This window comes from Besnoitia besnoiti, chromosome I, assembly GCF_002563875.1.
Source record: "Besnoitia besnoiti strain Bb-Ger1 chromosome I, whole genome shotgun sequence".
Classification (NCBI taxonomy): Eukaryota; Apicomplexa; class Conoidasida; order Eucoccidiorida; family Sarcocystidae; genus Besnoitia; species Besnoitia besnoiti.
Window position 1 is genome coordinate 7623590 of NC_042356.1, and position 21887 is coordinate 7645476.

At 54.7% G+C, this 21887-nt stretch overlaps 3 protein-coding genes across 3 annotated transcripts; 1 reads left to right on the forward strand and 2 right to left on the reverse strand.

Moving 5' to 3' along the window:
• Nucleotides 1-1203: 1203 nt before the first annotated feature.
• On the reverse strand, nucleotides 1204-4729 carry BESB_010710 (bifunctional GMP synthase/glutamine amidotransferase protein; the record flags this gene model as incomplete). Its single annotated transcript, XM_029359825.1, has 6 exons — nucleotides 1204-1446; nucleotides 1719-1912; nucleotides 2227-2582; nucleotides 2952-3283; nucleotides 3738-4193; nucleotides 4562-4729. The coding sequence occupies 6 exons, from the start codon at nucleotides 4727-4729 to the stop codon at nucleotides 1204-1206; spliced, it is 1749 nt and encodes a 582-aa protein (XP_029222738.1).
• Nucleotides 4730-8247: 3518 nt separating this feature from the next.
• Nucleotides 8248-12421, forward strand: BESB_010720 (CHY zinc finger domain-containing protein; the record flags this gene model as incomplete). The annotated part of the gene is made up of 8 exons (XM_029359826.1): nucleotides 8248-9206; nucleotides 9421-9495; nucleotides 9967-10120; nucleotides 10427-10544; nucleotides 11034-11131; nucleotides 11433-11493; nucleotides 12033-12182; nucleotides 12369-12421. The coding sequence occupies 8 exons, from the start codon at nucleotides 8248-8250 to the stop codon at nucleotides 12419-12421; spliced, it is 1668 nt and encodes a 555-aa protein (XP_029222739.1).
• A 2168-nt stretch (nucleotides 12422-14589) lies between these two features.
• Nucleotides 14590-17988, reverse strand: BESB_010730 (putative vesicle-associated membrane protein; the record flags this gene model as incomplete). Its single annotated transcript, XM_029359827.1, has 8 exons — nucleotides 14590-14658; nucleotides 15253-15324; nucleotides 15564-15652; nucleotides 15991-16081; nucleotides 16514-16601; nucleotides 16723-16830; nucleotides 17246-17417; nucleotides 17958-17988. The coding sequence occupies 8 exons, from the start codon at nucleotides 17986-17988 to the stop codon at nucleotides 14590-14592; spliced, it is 720 nt and encodes a 239-aa protein (XP_029222740.1).
• Between the last annotated feature and the right edge of the window lie 3899 nt (nucleotides 17989-21887).

Here is a 21887-nt window from a genome sequence, read left to right on the forward strand (position 1 = left end):
AAGTCGGAGCTCTCAGCGGCAGAAGGGTTACTGGAGTCGTAAAGGCAAGAGCCGCGCTCGCTCGTAGTCCAGCGCATCCGGATGAGACGAGGTGCGGCGGGAAGCGATCAGAGAGAGAGACACATACACACATAAGGGCGGAAGCACTTAATTCACCCGACAGGAGAAGGCCTTTTCTTCGGTAATGAGAATCTTCTTGGCAGATGGAACCGGTATTCTGAGCCACAAAACCAAGTGACGCAAGAGCGATTCCCAGTCTTCCCCTGACAACTTTAGGACAATCTTACACATCTCGATTAAAAGGGCACGTATGAATACAAACTACCACGTCAAACTGAACACAAGCGGGAGCGGAAAAGTCGATCGGAAGGCTCTGTTAGTGCATGCACAGGACCCTCCCGCCGCAAAGTCCCATCTCGCGCACACATGCAAACATCGCTACGGCGCCGCAGACTCGCACGCATGCATGAGTATGTGCGTAAATGCACACGCGCTTCAAGGCGCACTGCGCCGACGAACTGCATTCACGTAGTCATCCGCACGCCAGCGACGACGCCAGGCACGAAGATCTATTTCGGACTCGCACAAATAATCCCACCCTAACTCAACAAAAATCCTATAAACCCCCTTTGCTCCTGGGCAACCCCCTGAATCTGCCAAACACACCACCACTGTGCATAAGTATATATATAGATATGCATGCGTGATGCAGCTCAGGGACGGGGCGACGACCAGACAAAAAATACACCTAACGAGGCAGGAGGACTGCCCGCACCACCCACAGAGCAAAAATGCGAAACCGGATCAGTTACACACGCGCGACAAATTCACTTCTGTCAACTATATAAATACAGTGGCATGGTTAGTCCCCTGGAAGCAAAAAGCGTTCACAAGCCTATACATATACATATGAAGTGTAACTGTAAGCATACATATACGTATACAAGTACAGATGTATAGACATAAGCTTGTGAGGCTGGCGTCTGCATCCTGATATTCCCCTCATCCGAGCTGGAAGCTGCACGGAGGCACGCAGCACACCTGCGCACGCCCGACAGTTCTTGCTCTCAGAAATTCATCTGGTCATGGCACACGTTCTCCTTCCCTCTCTACACCGAGGCCCCCGAACTGTGTCCTTGCATGCAGACTCGCGACGTTCGAGAAGGGCCCCGGAGACCGAGAGTTCAGCGGGTGTGTGCAGCTCTACTCCCACTCGATCGTCGCGGGCGGCTTGCTTGAGACATCCATCGTCACGCGGTTGATGCCCTTGACTTCGTTGATGATGCGAGTCGAGCAGGTCGCAAGGACGTCGTGGGGCAAGCGGAACCAGTCGGCAGTCATGAAGTCGGTTGTCTCAACCGCCCGCAGGACGCACGTCCACTGATACGTCCGGCAGTCGCCCATCACGCCAACCGAGGGAGCGTCTGGCAGCAGAACCACAAATGCCTATAAACACGCGCAACCGCCAGTAGAGGAAGAAGCCTTGCGCCATACACACACCAGGCAGGCCCCGAACCCACCGTGCTGCATACGCTATCTACGCATATGAATCCGCAGAGGCGTCAAGCTGCCTGCGCATGCGTGCATACACGCCTACCGGCCACAGCCACTCCGGAGCGTAGGCACGAAGAGATGCGCACAGAAATCGCGGAGAGTTGAGGTTCTGTGCGTGCAATGTATCGATATGGGCGTCTCGCTGAGGCGGCCGCGGCTCTTACCTGCGCGATCTTGTCGTAGAGGTTCGCCTTGCGGATCTCTTGGATGAAAATCGCGTCTGCCTCCTGGAGCACCTTCACGCGGTCTGCCGTCACTTCGCCGACGATGCGCACCGCCAGACCGGGGCCCGGGAACGGGTGGCGATACACGCGCTCGTGCGGAAGGCCGAGTTCGATGCCGAGAGCGCGCACTTCGTCTGGAAAAAGAAAGACAAGACTTTGTCCGCCCTGGACCCACGGCTCAGTCAAACGCACTGGCAGGCCTATACACAAAAAGGCCTGTATACATAGATATACATTTATATACATACATGTATACAAACGAAGAGGCACGCATAAAGGGGTACGAGGTGTGGCCTGTGGTAGATAGCTGAAGCCGGTGCATCGAGCCAAGCGACCTGCCTCTGTCAAGCTCGACGCGCTCGATATAAACCCACAAAAACAGAAATTAGTTATTCTACTGCCTGTGGCGCCTATGTCTGGGGGAGCCGGTGCGCGTGTCTGCCCGTACCCTTAAAGAGCTCGCGGAGCGGCTCGAGAACCTTCATTTTCATTTTTTCGGGCAGGCCGCCGACATTGTGGTGTGTCTTGATGGTGTGCGAGGGGCCTTTAAAGGAGCAGCTCTCAATCACGTCGGGGTACAGCGTGCCCTGGAGCAGGAAGGCGTTCTCCGTCTGCAGCTTCTTCTCCTCGACGACGCGAACGAATTCGTCGACAAACAGCCCGCCAATGATCTTGCGTTTCTTCTCTGGGTCACGCACGCCCTTCAGTTTAGACAGGAACGCCTCAGACGCGTCGACGCACTCGATGGACAGCGTCGGGAAGCACTCCTTCAGCTTCGCCAGCGTCGTCTTGGCTTCGTCCTTTCTGCACACGCGCGCCGGAACGCAAACGCAAACAGCACATTCGCAGGCCGACTCAACTCCAAAAACGATTAAAACACGCCGAGTGCTCCGCGATGCAGCCACACACATAGAAAAAAAGAGTTCCGTTCCTCGCTGTCTGTGCAAATGCACGTCCAAATCTGATATATATATATATATATATATATATATGAACGCCTATATCTCGTCCACACCCGACATCGGCGAGACTTGCTGAGGCCCTATAAACTACAGATATATTTCTAATATATATATATATACGCATATGGCTACCGCTGCGTAGCGCCGCTGGCACTGTGAGACCCGTCCCTTTCCCTTCCCTGTCAGCTCCGTGAAGACACGCTGTCCTCACCTGAGGAGGCCTGTGTCGATCAGCACGCCATGGAATCGGTCGCCGACGGCCTTGTGGATGAGAGCTGCCGCGACAGTCGAATCGACGCCCCCAGAGAGCGCGCCGATGACATGCGCGTCGCCGACGACTTCGCGGATCTTCCGCATTTCAGCTTGCAGGAAATTCTTCATCGTCCAGGTGGCCTTCAGGCCGGCAATCCCGATCACAAAGTTCCGCAGCAGCTGCGCGCCCTCCGGCGTGTGAGTCACCTCCGGGTGGAACTGAAGCCCGTAAAAGTGCCGAGCGGGGTCACCGATCGCCGCGTACGGGCACGCGGAAGTAGAGGCAAAGGTCTGAAGACGGAAACGCCCAAAAATGCGTTCACGCGCATGAGGCAGACATCCTTTCGAGGCAAACATACCGCTGTCCCCCTGCGCGGGAAGTCTGCGCCCCTAGACGCCTGAACCCTAAACTCTCGGAGGAGCTTGGAGCCATGCGCACAGACAGGCAACTGAGACTCGGGCCTGATCGAAATATGTACACATATACATGCATACACATACGCCTGCGTGTTCACAGCACTTGCAGCTCCGAACTCATGTCCCGATCCACAGACGCGTGGGCACACACAGTCTTTTTTCGCTCCCGCTCCCAGGCGGCGTGTGGCTTTCTCCCCGCCTTCGGAGTCCCGACAGACTTTAGTCCGAGGCGCGGACGCCACCGAGAGCGCGCCCGGCTAGAGGAGGGGCTACTTGCATGAAAGTGCGTAGCTGTACTCGCCCGCTTGGTTCGGCGCTCGTCACTCACCTTGAACCCTTCGGGGATTTTGGTGACTTTGTCGCCATGGCTCATCCAGACGAGCATCTCGTTGAGGCCGCCGCGCTTGGCGCGCTTCGCCTCGCGCTCGGTGTCTTCCTCCGCCGTCTGGGCTCCATTCGGCTCCTCTGGCGCGACGCCGCCGACGACGCCCGCCTTGATTCCGGCGAAGAGCGCGACCGCGTTGCCTTCGGCGGGCGCATCCCCGTTCGACTCACGGTGCAGCTGAACCCATGTACTGCCAAACTCGCGCTTGGCTCCGCACTCAACGCGGCCGCCGAGCGCGTGGCACATCTCCTGCATGCCGTAGCAGATGCCCAGCACTGCGACGCCCGCCTCCGCCGCCCACGCGAAGAAAGAGTCACAGACGTGCGGGCTGCCGTCTTCGTAAACCGACGACGGACCCCCCGACAAAATGACCGCCGAGGGCGCGAACGCCTTGATGTCCTGAACGCGCAGCACGCCCAACACACGCAGCAGCGAGATCCTCGCGAACGCGGAGGCGCGACGGAAGACACCCCGTGGACAAGACGCGTGCGAGGGTGATTGTATATCTCATCTGTGGAACAGGCAGCCCGCAGACCGCGGATCATCGTCCTCCGAAACCCCGCGCGCCTCCCCAGTGCATCGCAAAGCCGTAAGTCCACTCGACATCGCATGCGCTGCTTCGTGATGACGACACAGACATAAATTTGAAGTTTTACGTGTCTGGAGGGTGTCTGGTGAGCCTGGCGCTCCCGAGGTCTCTTCACCGCGAGGCCTGAGCGCAGGATAGGCGCCGTAGCCTTCAGAGGGGGCATGCACATGAATCTTACATCGAGCTTGGTGTCGCATCGGCGCAGTTCGCTGTACACACCAATTTCGCGGAGGCGCCTGACGATCAGGTGGCTGTATTGGCTGCCAAAGTCGAGGACGAGGACGCGTCCTCCGTCGAACTCCGCAGCGGTGCTGCTGCCGTCAGTTCCGACGCCGGTGCCCGTCATTTTGAAAATTCTCCAAAATCCAGAAAATTCGACAGAAAACTCGGGCGAGCCGACGAGAGGCCCAGCGCGACAGCTGAAGTTCTACCGGCGCAAAAAGCCTGGGGAGTTTGCAGTGAGGGAGGGATATCGTAAGAAGAACGCGGATTCAAGACGCACACGGCGCGGGCGCTAGGCCTCGACGCCAGAAGGATACTCGCCGACTGGAGTGCCCAGAGGAAACGAAAAAGGCGAAACCACGCGGAACTGCGGAGGCGTTTGGGCGAAAGTCCCTGAAGAGACAGAGTAATGCGAACTGACAAACAAAAGATAGCGTAAGCGTCTGAGTCAGACGCGGAGTCGGCGCGCGTGACTGGCAGCGGCGGAAGCAGCGAAGGGGTGTCGCGGAGAAAGAGGATCGCCAACGGAAACGATGAAGAAACACACCGGAAATAATGTGTGCGCCAAGCATACGGCAAACACAGAAAACGCGGTGTGTTGGGAGAGACAAGCCACGCGAAAACTAAAAAGTTGAGTGCGCGGGAGAGGCCGCCACGCGTGAGTGAACGAGAGCGGGCGAAAATGCCTTCTTCAGAGGAAACTGGTGCTGCAAGTGGGCGGGAACTCCTGCGGAAAGCTGGGTCAGACGAATTTTCTTTTATTTGATAGCCACGTCCCAGTAAGGAAAGAGCTGGCGCTCCGCAGATAACCCCACAATGGAGGAGACAACGCCGCCGAGAAGCCAGTACACGCGAAGAGACTGCGGCGAGAACGATCGAAAAGGGGCTTGAACAGCCAACTGCGGTGACGGCGACTTTGCGCGACTAGGCCGTCGGTATTCCAAGGTCAGTTGCTCTAAAGGAAAAGAGTTTTCCTAAAAAACTTGCCTTGCTCAACCTTTTTCTACAGCGGTATTTTCGCCTGGCAAAACTGTTCGCACCGGAGCTGTGAGCGCTCAAGCTGGGGCGGTGCTTCCTGGGGAGCATCGGCAAGGCCGTCGCTCGCCTCCGCGGAGGCGAAGTTGTGGCTCTCTGCGGATTCCAGGTCCATTACTTGCAGTTCCTAAACTCTCGGGTCGCTTCAGTCTCGACTCTGAACACGAGGCGAGGCATGTGTCGCAATTTGTCTGCGAACCCGCGGCGACGTAGCTGGCGGCTGAAGAAGCGATGGAAGGCCGCACATAACGGAAAGCAGAGGCAAACGGGGAAGAGCTCGGTGCCGCCAGCTCCGAGCTCGGGAAGGAAACGGAAAATGGTTTTTCGGCGAAAAATGGCTCAACGGACTGGCTGAACCTGCGAATGAAGCACACAGTCGAGGGACGCAGGCGAGGGAGGCAACTTTGAGCCAAAGAAACACGCCCGTGGCGAGGTGAGTGCGCGATCTAAAGAGCGCGCAGATGAACGAAATCGCTGTGAAACAAGAGGCGTCAGCTCCGTAGCGAAGAAGGCAGCGTGCGTGGAGGGTGAGTCGCTTATACCTCTCGCGTGCAGAAACGTCATGAGGCACGTGCATGCTGCAACACCTCCACATGCCTAAGTGTGCCAAGCGTCCGCCCGCAGAAAAACGCCCTCCAGAAAGCAAAGAGCGACTGGAGCTCGTCTGCTGAGGTTCCGCAGCCAAGCGAACTCTCTCCTCTGTGGCTTAGACGCCTGGTTACTGTGAAGTGCCTGCAGAGAACCGCGTTCGAACGAGAGCAGTAGCGGAACGGGCCTCTAGCCACACACAGCAGGGGCGCGTCTGCCGAGCGACTCTAGTCTTCAAAAAACACTCGGTGCTGCAGGCTAAGCTTGGCCTGTCGTCACCTATCCCTCCACCCTTCTATATATGCAGACACCCCGTGACACATATGCATACTCCTAGGCGGGCTAAATTTAGCTACATGAGCACAGTATGCAGCTCGTTCCTCGTGGGGAGCTACCCGCAGTCTGTCGTCCGCTCTCTTGCGAGCTTTCCATGCAAATCTCTAGCGCCCTTGCGAGAACACAGCAGGAAGATTTTTGTCTCTCGGAGTCCACTCAAAAGCGGGGACGCCGCAACGCACGCGTGGAAGATCACAGTTGAGGCGTTCGGTGCTTCACATTTGAGAGGTTCTATGCCCGTTTCACTAAAGCAGGGGCTTGTGGCGTCTCATTGTGACCCAAAACGACTTCTCGACGAGACCTCTTGGTAGATCCTTGACCCTTAGGCGCGCCGTAGTCTTCATGCACTCGCGGGCGACAGAGTTATTGCGGGGGTCGACTGCAGAGATGAGGCGGCTGCCATTGGAGTCGAAATCGCTCGCTTGGTCTCGGCGCCACGTCTCCCAGGGGCACTAGGCACGCTCTGAACATGTGCCATCGAGAGTGAAACGATTCCAGACTTCAGCTGTTCCGGGCCTAAAGCGCGTTTAGCGGCTTGGAAGGACTGGATTTAAAAGAAAAGAGTGTGGCGGCCGCTGCAGCTACAGGAAGCCGCGGCGCGAGTCTCGCCTCGCGCCACGTCGTGGGCGAGTTCAGCGGAGGCGACGTGTCTCGCTCTCTAAGCATTGATCGGCGATCTAGCTCGCCGCTTCACGTCTCTGGTTCGCGCGCGGTGTGCTGTGTGTTTTTTTCGTCTTCTTCTTCATCTCACCTGCGCGCTTTCTTATGATGCGGCGAGAAGTGGTTTTCCACGGACGACTTCCTCAATCCGCGGGAAACCGGTCTCGGCATGCAAAGGGGTGACCGCCTCAAGCACGCCTGCGAGAAAAAACGCATCCTTCACTTTCCCTGCAGGCGGCAGCGGCCTGCCTCTTTGTTCGCTTTTCTCTGCGATTCCCTTCCGCGACGCTTTTCTAGACGTGCTTCGGACTGATTCTGCCGCCGGAGGGCCCGCCTCGCGCGCGCGAAAGTGACCTGTGTCCTCCTCGTCTCGGTTTTCCCTTCCGCCCTTCGCTTTTTCTTTGGCATCGCAGGTCGCTGCGAAGCTCCGCGGAAACAGAATCTCGCGCTTCTTCGCTCTCGCGCAGGCGACTGGGTTCGAGCGAGCTTGCAAAAAAAAATTGCACGCCTGGACCCGACGCGGGAAAAGAAACCAGCCCAGCCCGCATGCGCGGATATGTGTATATATATACATATATATATGTATTTATATGTATACATGCATAATACATATATATGCAGCTACGTGGATACGTCGCTGTGTTCAGTTTCCTCTGGGCGTCGGATGTGCTGAGAAGATTGGCTGTCCGCTGATGCATCTGCTGTTTCGCGTGGGCTGGGAGTTTTTTCTTGTGCTTCTCTGCGGTCTGCGTTTTCCTGCGAGCCCGCACAGACCGACGAACGCGACGACGGACTCTGAGGCGTTTTGCAGTTTCTTTTTCCGGACTTTTAGCAGTCTCTGAGGCGCACAAGGGCGATCGGGGCTTCTCTGCGTCGCCTTCTTTGCCGCCTGCCCTCGCCGTAGAGCTTTCTCGCTCGCCACCGCGCGGGTTGTTTCGCTTTCCCCTCAGCAGTCCACGCTCGGTCGAGGCGCGTGAGTCTCCAGTTGTGCTCTGCCGAACTTCTGTCCCTTCGCCCATCATCATGTCGGCGCGGCCGTCGTTTCTCCCTCCGCGCGACTCGCACGCGTCGACGTTGCCTCTGCGCCCGCTTCAGCGATCCGGGTCGCTGCCGGCAGCTTCGCCTGGGCCCTCGATGCCTTCCGAGGCGCGGCCCCACTCAGAGGGCGCGCTCGCCGCTGCCTCCGCGGATCTCCCTGCGCCGGAGTCTGTCTCCTCGTCGAGTGCCGAGACTCCCTCCGCGGCCGCCGTCTCCCCCTCTGCGCCTGGCGCCCGCGACAGACACTCAGCAGACAGCAGCCCAGCGAACTCCGCGCGCTCCGTGGACTCTGCGGACTCTGCGGGTTCGCCTAGCGGCGCCCAGCCGCGGCGGAGACCGTCTGACTCGCGCGACGAGGCCTTCAGCAACCGCAGCGAAGAGAAAGTCAAGCTCATGAGGATGGAAGAGGCATCAGAGGGTCGCAGGAACAGCCTTGGAGACGCCACGGCGGAGACCGCGAGCGCAGCCGCCGCAGACCCCCGCGCGCGAGAGAGCTCCCCGCGTCCTTCAGGCGACGCTGACGCGGCCGCTGCCACGGCAGAGGACGCGCCCTCGGCTTCGGGTTCCCGGGCATCTTCGCCGCGCGCCGACGAGGAAGAGATCGTTGCCACGTGGGTCGTCGACACCGCGCTCTTGACCGACCGAGGAGACTTCCGCGAGGCCGTGGAGCCTAACGGCGCGGAGCCCGACAGGGCGGAGCCGCCGCGCGATGGTCGCGGCGCCGGCGAGAGGGGCGAGAGGGGCACGCCGGCGAGTGAGCGGTCTGCGGCAGGCGCGGCGGACTCGAGCGAAGAGGAAGACGAGTGGGAGGACGTCGAAGAGGGCGACAGCAGCGATCTCCAGAGCGCCAGCGGCAAGAGCGAAGCTGGCGACGCAGAGCCGCGTCCGCCGGGCATCGGCTGCGCACACTACAGACGGAAGTGCAAGCTCGTCGCGCCTTGCTGGTAGGGCAGGTTCAGGAAAAAACGCGTCTCCAGGATTCGGTGCGGTCGCGCTGCATGCATGCATGCGCATTGCTGGTCGATAGCGATTCTTTCGCGCAGCCAGTGCCTGCAGAGAACGACAGGTTTCGCGCGTGCCATAAGCGTCTGGGCGCTTCCCTGCAGATGTCGCTGCAGGTCTGTTGGAGCGTATTCGACTGGTGCTTCGTGTGCTCAGCGGAGAAGTATTCTGGTGTCGGCACTGTCACAACGAAATAAAGTCTGAAGCTGAGCGAGACTACAAGAAGGCGCAGTGAGTTCTCAATGCTTTCGACTCACGAGAATCATCGTTGACAATCATCACGCTGCTTTTCATCGCTCGTCACTCAAAGCAACCAACAGACTCACGCGCAACGGCGGAGGCGCACGCAGTCCGAATGCGACGCCACCGGATAGGTCTAACGGCTTTCCTGATGGAGACTTCCGTTCCTTTCCCCGAAAAGTGAAAACTTCCAATATTCTACTTGTGTAGGAATGCAGCCACATACATCTCTATATAGGTATGAAAGCATGTATATACATGTGTATATATATGTATATTTGGATACAATTATACATATGTATATGAATACGATTGTATATATCTGTTGAAATACAAGCACATATATGTACATATATGCATGAATCGAATATATACATATATATATGAATGTAGGTGGTTCATACTGTGGTTTGGGGGCCCCGTTGGGACGCTTTTGTCTTTTATCTGTCTGGTTCGTTTCAGCGACCTCGATCGCTACGCCGTGACGGAGATCATCTGCGCACTCTGCGACACGCGGCAGTGCGTGAGCAACACGTGCGTTCAGTGCGGCGCGGCCTTCGCGGCGTATTTTTGCAAAAAATGCAACTTTTGGGATGACGAAGGAGTCACTAAGGAGGTAAGACAGGCTCGCGCCGAGAGGACATGCCCTCTGCGGGCTTGAGCTCTTGTCACACACGCACATGCATATATACACATATATATACATATATATGTACATGCATGCGTACGTGCATACACTGAAACATACATACAAGCATGTATGCATGTACACTTACATAGATAGGCATATGTATTTGACTGAGTGTATAAATATATATATCTGTAAGTGTGGAGACCTGTGAGTATATCGATTTGGAGTTCGCGCGGCATCGAGCTGCTCCTTTTTCTCATGTTTCGCTGTGGACTGCGGCTGTGTTTGCAGGTCTATCACTGCGACGACTGTGGTCTCTGCCGCACGGGCGGTCAAAGCAACTACTTCCACTGTCAGACCTGCGGCAGCTGCTACTCGACGCTGATTCGCGATACTCACAAATGCGTCGGTGCGTGTGGCGTGGTTTTGTGCACGATACTCTTGCGCTGGCGTCTTCGTTTCTCATTTCGTGGCTCGTTTTGTGCCGAGCGTCAGCCGCCGGGGAGCCGAGACACACAGAAAGACTCAGGGTGTAGACACGCGCACAGATATCTATATGTATGCATATATATATATATATATATATATATGTATAGGTACATACATACAGTTATATACGTGTGCACATGCATGTATGTCTGCGTATAGATGTGCACATACCTATGTGTGCATATATATATATATATATGTATACATACATACACATATGTGTCTCTATGTGTATGGCAGTTAGCGCGCGGGCAGACAGGCTCTCTGGGCGCATGCAGCGTCTGTTTTCGGTCGCAAGTCGAGGGCTGTTCACGGCGGCCGGCGGGTCGGCGCGGACGCCTCTCCGCTTCACCGTTTTCTTTTCGATGCAAGCTCGCAGCTGTCTCGACTCTCTTTTACGTTTTTTCAGAGAAAGCGATGCACCAGCCGTGCCCCATCTGCTGCGAAAACATGTTCACGAGTGTGCGACAAGTTCACGTGCTCAAGTGCGGCCACACGATGCATGCGGTGAGCGGAACAAATCTCGAAAAAAACGTCTCAGACGCTGAAGATCGCGGATGGAGACCAGGCGTAGAACCGGCAAGAAGCGACAGGTCGGGAGAAAGCTCGAGAGTGCGGCGGAGATCGAGCGGAACTTCGCAGGCTCGCCTCAGGCGTTAGACGCAGGCTTGAGGCACTCGCTCGCGGAGGCCTCTTGAGCGCAGCTTGCCATGCGTTTCGGTTTCTGTGTCTCCTCCAGGTGACGCGCGCTCTGCAGCATATGAGGGCGCTCGATGCGTGTGTTTTCGCGTGTCTGTTTATCCCTTAGGAGTGCCTGCGACAGCTGAACTCGGAGTGTCTCGGTTTGCAAGCACTGCGCTGTCCGCTCTGTGAGTGAAGGCCGGTGGCGGCCTCTCCACTCGAAGACATTTCCTTGCACGAGGGTTTGTGAATGGGAAAACGCCGCAGAAAAAGTGGGCTTTGCTATGTATTCAGCCGTGTATGCCGGGCTGTACCTCTCAGGTGTATCTGTCCATCTCTATGTATGTGTATAGTTTTTTTTTCTCCTGCATTCGTGTCTACGTGCGTGCTGCCGGTTGCATGCTTTGGCTGGTTTATAAACTACAGCAGAGAGTGGGTCTCTGTGAGAAGACTCGCACACTTGGCAATTTCAGTAATTGATGAAGTAAGCAGACACTTTGTGCGTCATCTGTAGACGTTTGCTGTGTATGAACAGGTGTATATGCGCTTCCCTGTGTCTCGCTGTGAGCGTTTTCACGATCCGACTTCCGGCAATGCGCAAAGCCATGCAAATATATATTTTTATATCTGTATGTGTATTGATATGTAGTCATATGCATGTATCTGCATAATATCTGTACTTGGGAGGCATGTAGATATGAGTGCATGCTTTTTTTCTTTTCTGCAGGCTGCAAGAGCCTCGGAGAGTACGGAAAGATTTGGGAGCGGCTTGACGAAGAGGTTGAGCGAACGCCGCTGCCAGACGAGTTGAAGCGAAAAGCGTTTGCGAAGTGCAACGATTGCGACGCGAAAACCCAAGTCGACTATCACATTGTCGGTACGCCACGCGTGACGAGCTGCCTTGCGAAAACTCGACCCGCTCGCGCCTCCCCGCGCATGCGCTTTTCCGTAGAACCCCCCAGGAGTCTATGCTTACATGCGTGCGATGGTCGCCTGGCGTCGGGCTTCTGCAGTCTCGTCATCTTTGCCTTTTCTCTTTGGTTTTTTTTTGTTCGGTTTTTAGGGCTCAAATGCGGAAACTGCGGCGGCTACAATACGCGCGAAGTGAACCCGTGAAAAGCGCGAGACTTGGAGCAAGGTGTCTGCAGACATACGTATTTGTATTTGTATATATATATATATGTAACGATTGCGTACACTCTATCTGTGCGCCTCTATATCAGCATGCACGTGCGAGTTATCCCATATCTCGCGCATACGTGTAGGTTTTATTCCGCTAGTCTACGCGACCTGATGGAGGCGTGTCTAGGCGACCGTGCCCGGAGAGGCGTGTTGGAGAGCTGCTGTGCGTGCGGACACCAGACATGACGAATTTAAATTTGAATCTTGGTTTAGGGGCACCGCAGCCGCGGGAGAGAGAGGACGCCGGCGATAGCAGAGGATGCAGCCGGAGAGCGTGCGGAGGCACCACGGGAATATTCTAGAAACGCTATTTTGGTCTGAAGGTGTATCGGCGGTTCGCTGAAAATATCGCGAGGCGAACGACAGAGAGTGTGTGATTCACGGGCTTCTCTACGTCTCGAGAAGGGTTTTTTTGTCGTGCGCTCCACGCGCCTTCTCGCTGTGCTCGCCACCACGAGTCAATTTCCGTCTCTTTTCTGCCTCGGAACATTCGCGAGAGTCGTCTTCTACATGCGCGCCTGCAAGAGAAAGCGGACAGAGTCCGGTCTTGAGCTGACACGCTGAGTCAAGGGTTTTCGTAATGTCTTCTCTATTCGAGTCGTTCCTTCGTACAAGCTCACACATCCGCTACGTGCTGGCGGCGGTCGTGTGTGGGCTGTGCTTAGCGAGAACACGAAGGAGAGCCATGCCCTTTCCATTCCGTCTCCCCTGCGGCCGGTCGCATCTCGTTTTCCATGTCTGCCTGTGAGTCGATCTTGACGCCTCTCCGTCGCGCGGCGGCGAATCTACACTAAACTCAGTCTGCAGGCTCGCTCACCACTCATCTTTGAGTCTGGGTTTGCGTGCTTTTCCAACTTTTTCTTGCTTCTCTCGCACACACACACAACGCTGGCCTCTGTCTCTCTCGCCCGCGGCCCTTAGTGTTCCTTCCGCTCGAAGAGGCATGCAGAGCGGTTTCAGAAGACGCGCGGAATTTTCGCGACTCCCACGAGCGCGACCGGAGAGTAGTCATCAGAAAAAAGTTGTTTTCCAGTCTATAGGATTTCTCGCCTCCGGAGGAAAGAGAGGCTTTGCTTGGATGGAAATGTCTCCCGAGTTGCACCCACGCAAGAACATAAAAAGCACTGGCAAGAAAGCTCTCGTTTCCTCTGTAGTATGAATGCAGATATAATATATACATATTCATACATATATGAGTATATAGATTTATATCTATATATATATGTAGATATGCGTTCACACATATATGCGTGTATAGATTCACATCTGTATCTATATTGATAAATAGACAGATACGCATTCATACAAAAAAATGCAAACCCGAGGAAGTGCAAGACTCCGAGCTTCACTTATATAAAACGTATACTCACCATTGAGCTTGTCGCAGCATTACCTGCGAGGAAGAAACGGGCGCTCACAGGAAAAAGTGAGTAGGTGCGCACGAATTTGCATGCAGATGCACATATCAATGCAGAGGGATCCTGCCTATATCCTGACTATCAATTTAAAAGCGACTGCAGCGAGACAACCAGGCGCGACGGCGTAGCTGAAGAGAGACGCCAGCGGCTGTTTCGTCGCGAACTAAACACGCTCCCCCAGAGTGAAGCTCTTTCTTTATAGACACAGCGAATGCGAGTCCCGACGTCTCTGTGCATGCGCCACCATCGCGACCACTAAAAAAAGGCCAACGTCCAACAAGCGATCGTCTGCGACCACGTGCGACGTGGCTCCTGCTGCGGAAGAAAAACGACAAAGGGCATCCCAGGGGGAGCAAAGACACGCCACAGCTGCAAAAACACGCCGCGCTGCGCCCAGAGGAGAAAGAGGAAAAGACAAAGTGCAAACTAAGCAAGAACAGCAACAGGAACGGGGAAAGCCCAGAGGACGACCGCGGCTGTCAAGAAGAGACGCAGCAGCGAAAACAAAACGAGCAAGCGGGTGAAGAACGCCTCGAGTCGACCTCACGCAAGGACTGCGGGCGCCGAGCGAAGACAAACCGCAGAAAAAAGAAAAGCAGACTGCCCAGGAACAGGCGATACACTCAGAAGACGAAATGCCCAGCGTCCGTATCCTTATGCTCGACGTTCGTTGGGAGATCTCCTTCAGGAGCTGCGGCAGGACGGAAAGGTGACGCCGCCGCACGAAACCATGCCGATGATCAGCGCAACGCACTGCAAGGAAAGGAAAAAGGTGCCAAAACAGACATCGGAGTTCGTGAATCCCGCAAAAGTGAGACTGAAAAACACTGACAGGCGCGTTTCTGACTAAATCGCTAGCCAAATAAAGATTAAAGTATAATTACGGGCTTAACGAAAATAAAATTTATATTCGTTTTTCAATAGCTTAGTACAGTAGCCAGGTGAAAAGCGTCACCTTTGATGCCAAAATCCTCCAGCGCAATCATCTCTTAGACATATTCTAGCACCGTTACAGAAGCCGCGAAATGGCTGTCTCGGGGCAGTACAGAGGAGTCAAATAAGTAAAAACTTTCCAAGAATTGATTCTATCTATTTGCGCATCTAATTTGTCCACGCTCGAACCGAAGAAAGCGAATGACAGGTTCAGCGCTCCAGGCCCTCGAGAGCAAAGCATTTAACCCGAGACACAGCGCGCGATACCCCCGATGTCCCGCGCCCTTCCCTTCTCCAGTCTTTTTGTTTTTTTTTTCTCGAGACGCAACGAAGACAAGGCAGCTACCTCGTCGTCCCTGCCTCGTCTACATCGTGACTTCACACACGTGAGACGGGGGGTTTCAAAACACTTACGGCGATGAGAAGAACAAAGCAGAGGCAGACGCGAACATTTCGCCACCACAGTGCATTCTTCAGCCGCCGCGCCTGCAAAAAAGAAACCGCATCTGCAGCTCAGCCTCAGGGACGCCGACGGGGTTCCGCAGACGAACTGACACCGGGGCAGAGACGAGGAGAACGCCGCGAGGGTGCATCACGAGCGTGCGAAGAGGCAGGGAATAAGAAGAAATCCCAAAGGCAAACACGTGGCAAGCGAGAAAGAAGAAAAGAGGCGGCGCCGGAAGAGGAGAAGGGGGCAGCGGTGCGGCCTGGAGTTTCCCCCGTACCTGTCTTCGAAACTGAACGCTCTCCTGATTGAGTCGCTCAGACTGATCAACTAGAATATCGATGCGTTCGCCCCGCTGCAGAATTTTATCTGAAACACGCGCACCCGCAGACGCGACAAAAGGCCTCAGATTAGAAATAACTGAGGAAAAAGCGAGAAAAAAAACAAAAATGTGTAAAAAGCACCAGCGTCGTCCTCTCGCTCGGAAGCAGCGAGGCGCTTCCTCGACGCACCGTCACCCGCAGCACAAAGGAAGACGGACACCAGAGAAAAAAAATCGGAGAATAAATTGGGGACTGCAGCGCACACATCAAGCCGCTTAGCGTCCTTTTTCTTATCTGCGCGGAGGCAGACAAAAACAAAAAACGAGCCACGAGCAGGTGTATGGCGATGGATGAGGCAAGATCTGCCGCGCTTCCTCTGTTTACCAATATTGTCGATGAGGACGTGATGAATTCCGTCGATCTGCATGCGCAAGCGGCCCATGCTCTCCGCCTGGTGGCTCTGGTTGAACGAGTCCTGCAAAGACGCGAACAGAGACAGAATCGCCAAAAGGAACGAAAAACCGAAATTCGAAATCTGAAGTGAAGGACGGCGTAGACAAACGGGAGGGAGCAGAAACAGAGAGCGAACAACGAGCTCTACGGACTCAGGAACGCGAGTGAAAAGGAGAAGAGAAGATCCCAGGAAAAACCGCAGAAGAAAAGCGATAATGGGGACGAAGGACCAGGGATGCATGCAGATGTCAGCGCAAGAAAAAAAAGCTGTAAATATGCAAGCGGAGGAGGCTGCCCAATGCAGAAATGCCGCACAGAAACTGGTGAAGCAGAAGACGAAGCTCAGACGAAACGACAGAAGAAAGCCGACAGGCAGAAGAGAGCAACGGGCGAATGAGAAAGCGAAACAAAGAAAGAGAAAGCGAGAAAAAGCAAGAGAAGGAGACAATCTCACCATGAGGTCTTTGAGCCGCGGTTCATACGAGTTCTGCATCGCGAGAGCGATCGCAGTGTGGACGGTCGCTCCATACATCGCTAGGAAGCTGCAAAAAAGAAAAAAATGGACCAAAAAGAGACGTGATTGGAAAAGCATAAGTCCCGCTTCCCCGGGGCTTCTGCATTAATGTAGTTAGCGATTCAAAACCCTAGAACCTGGAGACTTACGATTTCGCAAAATCCTCCAGAAACGCAAAGGGAAGCGCAAACCCCGTCGCGTCATCGGACATCGTCAGGAACGTAATGCCTCGAATCACCTCGTAGTGAAAAATGTAGCTGCAGAGCAAACACCGAGAAAACACAACTTTTTTTTGAGCGTCTCACCTAAGCGAAAGCAGAGCCGCAGATATAGCATGTCATTCATAACCACAGATGCACGCCCGTACAAAATACATGAAATGAGAGAAATGCAAATACATGAATATGTCCACATAAACGCAAACAAATACAAATTTACATATATACACGCATGACATATACATCATTATAAATGTATACATATATATGTATACATATGCATACGCGTACGCCTGCATATGTACCTAGATATATATGAACATGATACATATATATATAGAGAGAAAAAAATGTGCATATATCCGTGTATGCGTGTAGGTTTGAGGTGCGCGCTCCCGAGCCGCGGTTAAGTGAAATCGCCCAAGGCGAGTTGCAGATTTTCGAGGTCGCTGACCGGTCGTAGATATACGACATTCGTTCTTTCTGCGTCGTCGGCAGCTTGCGAAGCAAGAGGCGCGTGACCGTCGGGAAGTTCCCTTCCATGTCTGAGTGCTCCGCGAGCACGACGCTGCCTGACACGCGCGAAACAAAAAAAAAATCAAAAAACGTCGATCCGACGACGAAGCCTGGAAGACGAGAAGCGCGATGACCCAACTCAAAAACGGGAGAAAAAGAATATCTGTCCAAGACAAAAAGAACACGCTTTTCGCTAAGTTTCGAGTTTTCATCAGCTGTAGATCTGACTGGTGTTACCCACAGAGCTTCACGCAGAGAGAGATGGCGACGGATTTGAGAGGCACAACAATTATGTTTGATTGAAAGCTGTAGTCCTCATGACTGCTGATTGCTTGTAGAATAAGCACAAAGAGACTACGCTGAGCACAAACGACAAGACGAAAGGCGATCAAACAATGCGAGGGAACGCGAAGAATCTGAATAGAAGCGAAATGACAAGAAGTGCAGACAGGAGAGAAAACACACTTCGCAAGCGGAGAGCGCTGAGGCGCCTCGTCCGCGAATACTGCGCAAAAAAAAGGCGCCGCGCGAGGAGGACGAAGAGACAAGGAAGGCGTTCTGGACCGCCTCTAGAAACGCAAAACATACAGAAAAAGTTTAGGAAACAAGGTTACAGGAAACGTCTGTTCAGCGGCGCCCACAAGCCTTACCGCGGGCAGCGAGGGCGTAGATGAGGGGCATCTCTTCGTCCTCGCCAGTTGAATGAAGAGGCCTCCAGGAGAGACACTGAATCGACCAGAAAAGTGAAGCCTCCCGAGACTCTCTGAGAGACTTTGTTGAAGACGTGAAGAAAAGGAAGCCAAGCGAGGCAGAAGGACGCGCAGCTCTTGCGATAAGCGTTACCGAAAAAGGGTGTATGGCTTAGGCTTAAACTTTCTGTCAAGGAGAGGAGAAGAAGAAGTGACGGCGACTGGCGAGGAGGCGCGACTGTTTCGTACTCTCTGCAATACCACCGTGTCTCACGCAGGACGAGCAGCACGCGAGGCAACAGTGAGAGGCAAGCAGAGGCGCTTGAGAGGAAAGAAAAGACTTCAGCGACGGTCGTGACTGGCTAGCGGTTGTGGCATGGAGAAAGAAGGAGGCCACAAGGAGCGCACGAGAAAACAATATCGGCACGTGCTGGAGGGGCGAAGACGATGGCGACCATCAAAGGCCCAGCACGCGAAGGAGACGAAGTCAGGCACGGAGAATAGAGATAAAGACGACGAAGGTAGGCAACGACTCGCTATTGCTCGGGCTTTCTGAAAATACTTTTTCGTCATCTCTCGACGCGCCTGCTTCCGCGATTCACGCTCGCGCGGCGAGCAGGAAGAGAGACAGGAGACAAGCGGAGACAAAAGAGTGAGTCGAGGGCCTCAAATTTGGAAAGCGCGCAGTCGCCGGTAGCTTGTCGGCGTTTTGAGGGTAAAGAGTTGCCGTAGACGAAAAACACAAATTTGTAAGGCGGAAAGGAACCGCGATAGTACAGCGCGAGAGGCCGTGCGAGCACAAGAGACGGGAACGCGCAAAAGGATCGGCGCCAGCCGTTGCAGGGATGCCTCAACCGCCCGTCGTGATTTCGGAATTCTCTGGAGGAGACTGAAAAATTGACTGAAGAGGTCAGTCTCGCCTTCCTCGTGCCTCGCGGAATTCTCGGGTTTCTTGCTGCAGTCCGTCGCCGTCGAAAAGACGAACTTCCGCGCTCGCCGTTCGCCCGCGACCTGCCTGAGTCGCGGGAGCGACACGGGCATGCAGTTGACTTGACGCATCCGAAGAACGTCAGCAGTCCGTGCTCGCCTCCGTGATGCTCTTCAGACACGCGAGAGACATTTGCTACCTGCAGGAGTTTTTCTTTGTCGTGGCGCCTTCCCTCTGAAGGAACAACGAACGCGACCAGCGGGCGGACGTGATGGCACGCCAGACGCCGGTCGGCGCGAACTGAAGGAACAGAAGTACGAGAGACTCAGTCGTATGGACCTAACATGGCGCGCCAGAATGAATATCTCTGTGGGTATGCGATGTGCAGAAGCATGCAGTAGCCGATATCCTGACTTATACACTAGCCCGCAGGGAGACCGCCAGATAGATGCGTATTCAGGTACATACGAATGCATCATGCATACAGGTATATACGTACACAGATTTAGGTGTTCACGCTTTTCCATCTTCTAGGTACTTCATTACTTGCGGCAGAGAGAATCCTGCCGGTGGAGGATTCCCGTGGAGAAGAAACAACAGGTTGACGGAGGAAATGCGCTCGCGTTTGCACGTCCTCTCACTTGCGCGCGGATACGTGGCAGCAGGCAGCACTCGCATGGGAATAGGGTTCAGGGTTGGGGCGCGGCGCGGGTGTCTTCTTGTTTCCTTCAGACAAACGAGTTGAAGATGAGGCGTTTGCCAAGTTCTCTTCAATGAGCCAATTTGGTGTCGCATACGTCAGCTCGTCCCTACGCTGATGGGAGAGCCACAGCAACGGGGTGTCTGCTGCGAAAGTCCGTTCCAACTACCACGGAAGTAGCTCGGAAGAGAGGGGATCAGATGCGCACCATGGCTGTAGAAGGGTCGCAAGCAACTCACGGTCGCGCAAGCCAACGCAGCACTCAGAACAAAATATACAGGCGCGTTCCGAATACGCCGCTTTTCTGTAGAGGTACGCGCGGAGCGAGAGCGCAACTACCCTGTAGCTCGGCAGGCGCACAGGTACTACGTACGGCGTGGGGTGTTTGCGTGGCGACACCTGATGTCCACATCTGGAGAGCGAGGAAAGTTCACGCGAGTGAGGCAAGCGGCACCAAGTGTGCAGCTGTCTCACCTTCACAGCAATGAAGGCGATGAAGGTACAGCAGAGGATCACATGACAGCACCGGATGAAAAGCCTCTCCTATCCGTGGGCTAAAGAGTGCGATGGCGGGCGGGGGCTCAAGATAGAAAGAGCAAAGCAGGAGGGGCGACAGAGGCAAACCAGGAAGCACAGTGTTCAGTGTTGTCAGCTTGAACGTTCGTCGACCGTGTCACGTGAGTTGTCCGTCCTCAGCATCGCAGCTAGCACGATTGAGTCATTGGAAAGTGGCAGCCCGCGTCGTTCTGTAGTAGCTGAGCAGCTGCCCTGGCAAACATCAGATAAATTCTGCGGAATCAAAATAGGATGCCAGTGGTCGCTTCCCTTGCGGCTGAATGTAGCGCAATCGACGAAAATACTCCAACGTCTCCCAAAGAAAGCTAATCTCGAGCCAACTGGGGTCATAGTCGGAGTAGATTCGCACGACTGTCCAACACCCATGGATGAGCGGCCACTGTCAATCTCGTGAGCTGTGTGCTGTGCTCCTTGAACGTGAGCGTGGTGATTCTCGCCACGAGCTTAACGCGACATCTTCTTGCGCAGCAAGCAACACCACTAAGTGTGCACGCTTCGCGAGCGCCGCGCCCTCATGTCAGAGACGCCTAAGCACCTGGCACACTCTGCCATGCAGTTTCGTGCTTGGTTCGAACTCACCGCCTGCCTGAGTCGCATGCGCCATCTGCTTGTGTGATCAAGGCGGTGCCAGACACCCTTGATCAACCTGCTGCTGATCTTCACATTGCAGGAGCTCGTTTCCCTACAGGTCCATAACTGCACGCCATTTAGCGCCCGCCATCGAGAGTGGACGAACGGCATTCGGGAGTTGCCTAGCTATGACGCGTCAGCTTGTCGCAGTCTGCCAGCTACGGCACACAACCAAAAAGTCATGGGTGGGGATGGCGTCTTTTGCTGACGCGGAAAGGAGCAGCAAAGAGCTCGATTCCCAACACCGGAAGAATGCCCGGGCGCGCGGCCCGCCGCGTACGACGAGCCATCGACGCGGATCCGAGCTGTTTTGTGTCTCATTCCTTCAGCCGTTCCGTGCCGGCGGTGTTTGAATTGGTCACATGACCTGAAGGGCGACACAACCGCGGAACGTTGGGCTCTATGGGTGCACTCAAATCGGGATTCTGTGGCGCCTCTTACAGTAGCGACATACTGACGTTCACCTCTTCCGCGCAGCATCGACATATTCATTTGCCGGTGATGCAGTTCGTTGCGCTCATCCACATCGGAGGACAAGGGCCGTTCGGTGCGTCGATGGGAATGTGTTTATTGGGTTCATCGTGACCATGCCGCGGTCAGGGGGCGTGCAGACGTGTCAATGCTCTCTGGACCTCGCAGCTACTCCCTTTTCCAGCGTAAGATTACTTGTGCGGGAGTGACTGGCACGATCCCCAACAGCAGGGTACATCGAGGTTACGACAACCTCCGTATAGTGGCGATTTATGTTGTTCGCATCGTTTGTCCCGTTTCGGCGATGTATCCGTAGGATTCAGTTGAGAAGGGGATCTTTGCGTGAAGCGCGATTGGTACATTCGCGCAGGGAACAAGTTTTACGTTTTGCTTCACGAGAATGTGTTGGCGAAAGCGAGTCACCAGTGAGCGTATTCCTTGGCAGAAATGGTAGTGTCCGCCCTCGCAGGAGAATGGGACCAGAACACGGGTTCATTTCCAGGGGCCTTTCCTGATCGTCGTCCGCGTGTGGTCTGCCGCTCAAGTTTCTACAGAGGGAGGATTATGGCATGCGCACTATTGCGAG